Source organism: Oncorhynchus mykiss, chromosome 10 (genome assembly GCF_013265735.2).
Source record: "Oncorhynchus mykiss isolate Arlee chromosome 10, USDA_OmykA_1.1, whole genome shotgun sequence".
Taxonomy (NCBI): Eukaryota; Metazoa; Chordata; class Actinopteri; order Salmoniformes; family Salmonidae; genus Oncorhynchus; species Oncorhynchus mykiss.
In genome coordinates this window covers 79,413,188-79,423,187 of record NC_048574.1, presented here as the reverse complement: position 1 = coordinate 79,423,187, position 10,000 = coordinate 79,413,188, and the positions used below count along the sequence as shown (strand labels likewise).

The 10,000-nt window shown below is 47.4% G+C and overlaps 1 protein-coding gene across 3 annotated transcripts in view; it reads right to left on the bottom strand.

Moving 5' to 3' along the window:
• The window catches only part of LOC110516120 (G protein-coupled receptor kinase 6), a 77,370-nt gene that overhangs the window by 8,631 nt on the left and 58,739 nt on the right, over positions 1 to 10,000 (bottom strand). For all 3 annotated transcript variants that reach the window (XM_036934115.1, XM_036934114.1, XM_036934116.1), the window contains 3 exons: positions 8,925 to 9,014; positions 8,239 to 8,447; positions 54 to 191 (listed from right to left, as the gene is read on the bottom strand). In XM_036934115.1, coding sequence (XP_036790010.1) covers positions 54 to 191; positions 8,239 to 8,447; positions 8,925 to 9,014 — 437 coding nt within the window. The remainder of the gene's footprint in view (positions 1 to 53; positions 192 to 8,238; positions 8,448 to 8,924; positions 9,015 to 10,000) is intronic.

Sequence of the window (10,000 nt, the reverse complement as noted above, 5' to 3'; positions counted from 1 at the left end):
TTTATTGTGTGTGTGTTTTATTGTGTGTGTGTGTGTGTGTGTGTGTTATTTACATCAGGACTGAAGGGAGGTTCCAGAATGCCTGCCTCGAGGCGTTTGAAGTTGATGTTCTTGAAGATGATATGAGCCTTCACCTCCACACCGCCCCGCCCCTGGCACCCCAGACGGGCTTTGGGGTCTTTGGCCAGCAGCTGAGGAAGAGGAAGTGACACATGGTTCTAGAAGAGTAGTGTGAGGCAGAGTCAGGTACTTAAAAGAGTTGAGAGAACTTCTAGAATGTTGTATATTGTTCTGATTCTACACATTCAGTTCTAGAACATTGTTTAAATATCCTCCATGTGTAATATTGTCTCTCTCACTGGAACAGAGGAACCCCCCCCCCCCCCCCCCCCCAGAGGCCTGGAACAGTAACGGTCCTTCATCCTCTCTCCTTCACCTCCCTCATCCCCTCCTCTCTCCTTTACCTCCCTCATCCCCTCCTCTCCCTCATCCCCCCCTCTCTCCTTTACCTCCCTCATCCCCTCCTCTCTCCTTTACCTCCCTCGTCCCCTCCTCTCTATTTTACCTCCCTCATCCCCTCCTCTCTCCTTTACCTCCCTCATCCCCTCCTCTCTCCTTTACCTCCCTCATCCCCTCCACCTCCCTGGTCCCCTCCTCTCTCCTTTACCTCCCTCATCCCCTCCTCTCTCCTTTACCCTCCCTCATCCCCTCCTCTCTCCTTTACCTCCCTCATCCCCTCCCCTTTACCTCCCTCATCCCCTCCTCTCTCCTTTACCCTCCCTCATCCCCTCCTCTCTCCTTTACCCTCCCTCATCCCCTCCTCTCTCCTTTACCCTCCCTCATCCCCTCCTCTCCCATTTACCTCCCTCATCCCCTCCTCTCTCCTTTACCTCCCTCATCCCCTCCTCTCTCCTTTACCCTCCCTCATCCCCTCCTCTCTCCTTTACCCTCCCTCATCCCCTCCTCTCTCCTTTACCCTCCCTCATCCCCTCCTCTCTCCTTTACCCTCCCTCATCCCCTCCTCTCTCCTTTACCTCCCTCATCCCCTCCTCTCTCCTTTACCTCCCTCATCCCCTCCTCTCTCCTTTACCCTTCCTCATCCCCTCCTCTCTCCTTTACCCTTCCTCATCCCCTCCTCTCTCCTTTACCTCCCTCATCCCCTCCTCTCTCCTTTACCCTCCCTCATCCCCTCCTCTCTCCTTTACCTCCCTCATCCCCTCCTTTCTCCTTTACCCTCCCTCATCCCCTCCTCTCTCCTTTAACTCCCTCATCCCCTCCTCTCTCCTTTACCCTCCCTCATCCCCACCTCTCTCCTTTACCCTCCCTCATCCCCTCCTCTCTCCTTTACCTCCCTCATCCCCTCCTCTCCCTCATCCCCTCCTCTCTCCTTTACCCTCCCTCATCCCCTCCTCTCTCCTTTACCTCCCTCATCCCCTCCTCTCCCTCATCCCCTCCTCTCTCCTTTACCTCCCTCATCCCCTCCACCTCCCTGGTCCCCTCCTCTCTCCTTTACTCTCCCTCATCCCCTCCACCTCCCTGGTCCCCTCCTCTCTCCTTTACCTCCCTCATCCCCACCTCTCTCCTTTACCCTCCCTCATCCCCTCCTCTCTCCTTTACCTCCCTCATCCCCTCCTCTCCCTCATCCCCTCCTCTCTCCTTTACCCTCCCTCATCCCCTCCTCTCTCCTTTACCTCCCTCATCCCCTCCTCTCCCTCATCCCCTCCTCTCTCCTTTACCTCCCTCATCCCCTCCACCTCCCTGGTCCCCTCCTCTCTCCTTTACTCTCCCTCATCCCCTCCACCTCCCTGGTCCCCTCCTCTCTCCTTTACCTCCCTCATCCCCTCCTCTCTCCTTTACCTCCCTCATCCCCTCCTCTCTCCTTTACCTCCCTCATCCCCTCCTCTCTCCCAGTAGAGTCCAACGCGAAGAAGAAGAAGATTGTATTTGTGGAAAACCACACAGACATGTTTTACACTAATGCTCCAAAAGCTCATTCATGGATACAGTAAATATTATCTCTGGTGGACCGGTCTGAAACATGACCACTGCTCAACCACCACGGATACAGTAAATATTATCTCTGGTGGACCGGTCTGAAACATGACCACTGCTCAACCACCACACGGATACAGTAAATATTATCTCTGGTGGACCGGTCTGAAACATGACCACTGCTCAACCACCACGGATACAGTAAATATTATCTCTGGTGGACCGGTCTGAAACATGACCACTGCTCAACCACCACGGATACAGTAAATATTATCTCTGGTGGACCGGTCTGAAACATGACCACTGCTCAACCACCACGGATACAGTAAATATTATCTCTGGTGGACCGGTCTGAAACATGACCACTGCTCAACCACCATGGATACAGTAAATATTATCTCTGGTGGACCGGTCTGAAACATGACCACTGCTCAACCACCATGGATACAGTAAATATTATCTCTGGTGGACCGGTCTGAAACATGACCACTGCTCAACCACCATGGATACAGTAAATATTATCTCTGGTGGACCGGTCTGAAACATGACCACTGCTCAACCACCATGGATACAGTAAATATTATCTCTGGTGGACCGGTCTGAAACATGACCACTGCTCAACCACCATGGATACAGTAAATATTATCTCTGGTGGACCGGTCTGAAACATGACCACTGCTCAACCACCATGGATACAGTAAATATTATCTCTGGTGGACCGGTCTGAAACATGACCACTGCTCAACCACCATGGATACAGTAAATATTATCTCTGGTGGACCGGTCTGAAACATGACCACTGCTCAACCACCTTGGATACAGTAAATATTATCTCTGGTGGACCGGTCTGAAACATGACCACTGCTCAACCACCATGGATACAGTAAATATTATCTCTGGTGGACCGGTCTGAAACATGACCACTGCTCAACCACCATGGATACAGTAAATATTATCTCTGGTGGACCGGTCTGAAACATGACCACTGCTCAACCACCATGGATACAGTAAATATTATCTCTGGTGGACCGGTCTGAAACATGACCACTGCTCAACCACCATGGATACAGTAAATATTATCTCTGGTGGACCGGTCTGAAACATGACCACTGCTCAACCACCACGGATACAGTAAATATTATCTCTGGTGGACCGGTCTGAAACATGACCACTGCTCAACCACCATGGATACAGTAAATATTATCTCTGGTGGACCGGTCTGAAACATGACCACTGCTCAACCACCATGGATACAGTAAATATTATCTCTGGTGGACCGGTCTGAAACATGACCACTGCTCAACCACCATGGATACAGTAAATATTATCTCTGGTGGACCGGTCTGAAACATGACCACTGCTCAACCACCATGGATACAGTAAATATTATCTCTGGTGGACCGGTCTGAAACATGACCACTGCTCAACCACCATGGATACAGTAAATATTATCTCTGGTGGACCGGTCTGAAACATGACCACTGCTCAACCACCATGGATACAGTAAATATTATCTCTGGTGGACCGGTCTGAAACATGACCACTGCTCAACCACCACGGATACAGTAAATATTATCTCTGGTGGACCGGTCTGAAACATGACCACTGCTCAACCACCACGGATACAGTAAATATTATCTCTGGTGGACCGGTCTGAAACATGACCACTGCTCAACCACCACGGATACAGTAAATATTATCTCTGGTGGACCGGTCTGAAACATGACCACTGCTCAACCACCATGGATACAGTAAATATTATCTCTGGTGGACCGGTCTGAAACATGACCACTGCTCAACCACCATGGATACAGTAAATATTATCTCTGGTGGACCGGTCTGAAACATGACCACTGCTCAACCACCATGGATACAGTAAATATTATCTCTGGTGGACCGGTCTGAAACATGACCACTGCTCAACCACCATGGATACAGTAAATATTATCTCTGGTGGACCGGTCTGAAACATGACCACTGCTCAACCACCATGGATACAGTAAATATTATCTCTGGTGGACTGGTCTGAAACATGACCACTGCTCAACCACCATGGATACAGTAAATATTATCTCTGGTGGACCGGTCTGAAACATGACCACTGCTCAACCACCATGGATACAGTAAATATTATCTCTGGTGGACCGGTCTGAAACATGACCACTGCTCAACCACCATGGATACAGTAAATATTATCTCTGGTGGACCGGTCTGAAACATGACCACTGCTCAACCACCATGGATACAGTAAATATTATCTCTGGTGGACCGGTCTGAAACATGACCACTGCTCAACCACCATGGATACAGTAAATATTATCTCTGGTGGACCGGTCTGAAACATGACCACTGCTCAACCACCATGGATACAGTAAATATTATCTCTGGTGGACCGGTCTGAAACATGACCACTGCTCAACCACCATGGATACAGTAAATATTATCTCTGGTGGACCGGTCTGAAACATGACCACTGCTCAACCACCATGGATACAGTAAATATTATCTCTGGTGGACCGGTCTGAAACATGACCACTGCTCAACCACCATGGATACAGTAAATATTATCTCTGGTGGACCGGTCTGAAACATGACCACTGCTCAACCACCACGGATACAGTAAATATTATCTCTGGTGGACCGGTCTGAAACATGACCACTGCTCAACCACCACGGATACAGTAAATATTATCTCTGGTGGACCGGTCTGAAACATGACCACTGCTCAACCACCACGGATACAGTAAATATTATCTCTGGTGGACCGGTCTGAAACATGACCACTGCTCAACCACCATGGATACAGTAAATATTATCTCTGGTGGACCGGTCTGAAACATGACCACTGCTCAACCACCACGGATACAGTAAATATTATCTCTGGTGGACCGGTCTGAAACATGACCACTGCTCAACCACCATGGATACAGTAAATATTATCTCTGGTGGACCGGTCTGAAACATGACCACTGCTCAACCACCATGGATACAGTAAATATTATCTCTGGTGGACCGGTCTGAAACATGACCACTGCTCAACCACCACGGATACAGTAAATATTATCTCTGGTGGACCGGTCTGAAACATGACCACTGCTCAACTACCATGGATACAGTAAATATTATATCTGGTGGACCGGTCTGAAACATGACCACTGCTCAACCACCACGGATACAGTAAATATTATCTCTGGTGGACCGGTCTGAAACATGACCACTGCTCAACCACCATGGATACAGTAAATATTATCTCTGGTGGACCGGTCTGAAACATGACCACTGCTCAACCACCAGGGATACAGTAAATATTATCTCTGGTGGACCGGTCTGAAACATGACCACTGCTCAACCACCACGGATACAGTAAATATTATCTCTGGTGGACCGGTCTGAAACATGACCACTGCTCAACCACCATGGATACAGTAAATATTATCTCTGGTGGACCGGTCTGAAACATGACCACTGCTCAACCACCACGGATACAGTAAATATTATCTCTGGTGGACCGGTCTGAAACATGACCACTGCTCAACCACCATGGATACAGTAAATATTATCTCTGGTGGACCGGTCTGAAACATGACCACTGCTCAACCACCACGGATACAGTAAATATTATCTCTGGTGGACCGGTCTGAAACATAACCACTGCTCAACCACCACGGATACAGTAAATATTATCTCTGGTGGACCGGTCTGAAACATGACCACTGCTCAACCACCATGGATACAGTAAATATTATCTCTGGTGGACCGGTCTGAAACATGACCACTGCTCAACCACCACGGATACAGTAAATATTATCTCTGGTGGACCGGTCTGAAACATGACCACTGCTCAACCACCATGGATACAGTAAATATTATCTCTGGTGGACCGGTCTGAAACATGACCACTGCTCAACCACCACGGATACAGTAAATATTATCTCTGGTGGACCGGTCTGAAACATGACCACTGCTCAACCACCATGGATACAGTAAATATTATATCTGGTGGACCGGTCTGAAACATGACCACTGCTCAACTACCATGGATACAGTAAATATTATCTCTGGTGGACCGGTCTGAAACATGACCACTGCTCAACCACCACGGATACAGTAAATATTATCTCTGGTGGACCGGTCTGAAACATGACCACTGCTCAACCACCACGGATACAGTAAATATTATCTCTGGTGGACCGGTCTGAAACATGACCACTGCTCAACCACCACGGATACAGTAAATATTATCTCTGGTGGACCGGTCTGAAACATGACCACTGCTCAACCACCACGGATACAGTAAATATTATCTCTGGTGGACCGGTCTGAAACATGACCACTGCTCAACCACCATGGATACAGTAAATATTATCTCTGGTGGACCGGTCTGAAACATGACCACTGCTCAACCACCACGGATACAGTAAATATTATCTCTGGTGGACCGGTCTGAAACATGACCACTGCTCAACCACCACGGATACAGTAAATATTATCTCTGGTGGACCGGTCTGAAACATGACCACTGCTCAACCACCATGGATACAGTAAATATTATCTCTGGTGGACCGGTCTGAAACATGACCACTGCTCAACCACCACGGATACAGTAAATATTATCTCTGGTGGACCGGTCTGAAACATGACCACTGCTCAACTACCATGGATACAGTAAATATTATCTCTGGTGGACCGGTCTGAAACATGACCACTGCTCAACCACCATGGATACAGTAAATATTATCTCTGGTGGACCGGTCTGAAACATGACCACTGCTCAACCACCATGGATACAGTAAATATTATCTCTGGTGGACCGGTCTGAAACATGACCACTGCTCAACCACCATGGATACAGTAAATATTATCTCTGGTGGACCGGTCTGAAACATGACCACTGCTCAACCACCATGGATACAGTAAATATTATCTCTGGTGGACCGGTCTGAAACATGACCGCTGCTCAACTACCATGGATACAGTAAATATTATCTCTGGTGGACCGGTCTGAAACATGACCACTGCTCAACCACCATGGATACAGTAAATATTATCTCTGGTGGACCGGTCTGAAACATGACCACTGCTCAACCACCATGGATACAGTAAATATTATCTCTGGTGGACCGGTCTGAAACATGACCACTGCTCAACCACCATGGATACAGTAAATATTATCTCTGGTGGACCGGTCTGAAACATGACCACTGCTCAACCATCACGGATACAGTAAATATTATCTCTGGTGGACCGGTCTGAAACATGACCACTGCTCAACCACCATGGATACAGTAAATATTATCTCTGGTGGACCGGTCTGAAACATGACCACTGCTCAACCACCACGGATACAGTAAATATTATCTCTGGTGGACCGGTCTGAAACATGACCACTGCTCAACCACCACGGATACAGTAAATATTATCTCTGGTGGACCGGTCTGAAACATGACCACTGCTCAACCACCACGGATACAGACACAGTAGAGAAAAGATGTTGACCACACACACCTGCACACAGAACACACACACCTGCACACACACACACACCTGCAGACAGAACACACACACACACACACACACCTGCACACAGAACACACACACCTGCACACACACACACCTGCAGACAGAACACACACACCTGCACACACACACACCTGCAGACAGAACACACACACCTGCACACACCTGCACACAGAACACAGAACACACACACCTGCACACACACACACCTGCAGACAGAACACACACACACACACACCTGCACACAGAACACACCTGCACACAGAACACACCTGCACACAGAACACACCTGTACACAGAACACACCTGTACACAGAACACACACACACACACACACCTGCACACAGAACACACCTGCACACAGAACACACCTGCACACAGAACACACCTGTACACAGAACACACCTGTACACAGAACACACCTGTACACAGAACACACCTGCACACAGAACACACACACACACACCTGTACACAGAACACACACACACCTGCACACAGAACACACACACACACACACACACAACTGCACACAGAACACACACACACCTGCACACAGAACACACACACACACCTGCACACAGAACACACACCTGCACACAGAACACACACACACACCTGCACACAGAACACACACCCCATGTGACCTCACTTTCTCCCTAACCCCGGCAGAGGAATAACTAACTGCAGTTGTGTGTGTGTTGTTTAAACACGCCATCCATCTCTCCCACCTGTCTGCAGATATCCTTGGCCTCCTCAGAGAACTTGTCAGAGTATTCCTCGGGATCTTCTCTCACTCGTCTGTCCACCTCTTCTCTCTTCACTCGTTCTTTACGCCGGCGGAAGGGAGACTGACCCTGGATCATCTCAAACACCAGACAGCCCAGACCCCACCAGTCAGGACTGAAGGAGTAGGACTCATTCTGGATCACCTCTGGGGCTGACGGAGAGACGGATGAGAGAGAGAAGGAGAGAGAGACAGAGAGAGATGAAAGATAGAAATATTGTTTAAACAATAGTCAGGACTGAAGGAGTAGGACTCATTCTGTATAACCTCAGGAGCTGACGGAGAGGGATGAGAGGAGAGAGAGAGATAGAGAGGAAGGGGAGACAGGGAATAGAGAGGGGATAGATTATAGATTATGTCTAGACACATCCAGGTCTAGGAGAGAGAGGGAGACAGGGTTAAAAAGAGGGAGCAGGGGATGAGAGGAGAAAGAGAGAGAGAGAGAGAGACAGGGTTAAAAAGAGATGGAGAGGGGGATGAGAGGAGAGAGAGAAAGAGAGAGAGAGAGAGATGAAGAGGAGGAATCAAGGAGATAGGAAGTGAGGTAGGATGTACCCATGTATGTAGAGAGAGAGAGAGAGAGAGATGAAGAGGAGGAATCAAGGAGATAGGAAGTGAGGTAGGATGTACCCATGTATCCTACGGTGCCCACTCTCCCTCGTATCGTCTCCGAGTCGGGAATCTGGACGGCTAGTCCCAGGTCAGAGATACGGATGTGTCCTGGAGAGAACATGAATAAGAGTGTAATAACATGTTTATGAATATCACTATGGGTATGAGGAATAACAGTGTAGCTAGCTAGTTTAAGTTGCTAATGCCTAGGCTTTTAGCTAGCTAATTTATGTTGCTAGTACCTAGGTTTTTAGCTAGCTAATTTATGTTGCTAGTACCTAGGCTTTTAGCTAGCTAATTTATGTTGCTAGTACCTAGGCTTTTAGCTAGCTAATGTATGTTGCTAGTACCTAGGCTTTTAGCTAGCTAATTTATGTTGCTAGTACCTAGGCTTTTAGCTAGCTAATTTATGTTGCTAGTACCTAGGCTTTTAGCTAGCTAATTTATGTTGCTAGTACCTAGGCTTTTAGCTAGCTAATTTATGTTGCTAGTACCTAGGTTTTTAGCTAGCTAATTTATGTTGCTAGTACCTAGGCTTTTAGCTAGCTAATGTATGTTGCTAGTACCTAGGCTTTTAGCTAGCTAATTTATGTTGCTAGTACCTAGGTTTTTAGCTAGCTAATTTATGTTGCTAGTACCTAGGCTTTTAGCTAGCTAATTTATGTTGCTAGTACCTAGGCTTTTAGCTAGCTAATGTATGTTGCTAGTACCTAGGCTTTTAGCTAGCTAATTTATGTTGCTAGTACCTAGGCTTTTAGCTAGCTAATTTATGTTGCTAGTACCTAGGCTTTTAGCTAGCTAATTTATGTTGCTAGTACCTAGGCTTTTAGCTAGCTAATTTATGTTGCTAGTACCTATGCTTTTAGCTAGCTAGTTTATGTTGCTAGTACCTAGACTTTTAGCTAGCTCATTTATGCTGCTAGTACCTAGGCTTTTAGCTAGCTAATTTATGTTGCTAGTACCTAGGCTTTTAGCTAGCTAATTTATGTTGCTAGTACCTAGGCTTTTAGCTAGCTAATTTATGTTGCTAGTACCTAGGCTTTTAGCTAGCTAATTTATGTTGCTAGTACCTAGGCTTTTAGCTAGCTAATTTA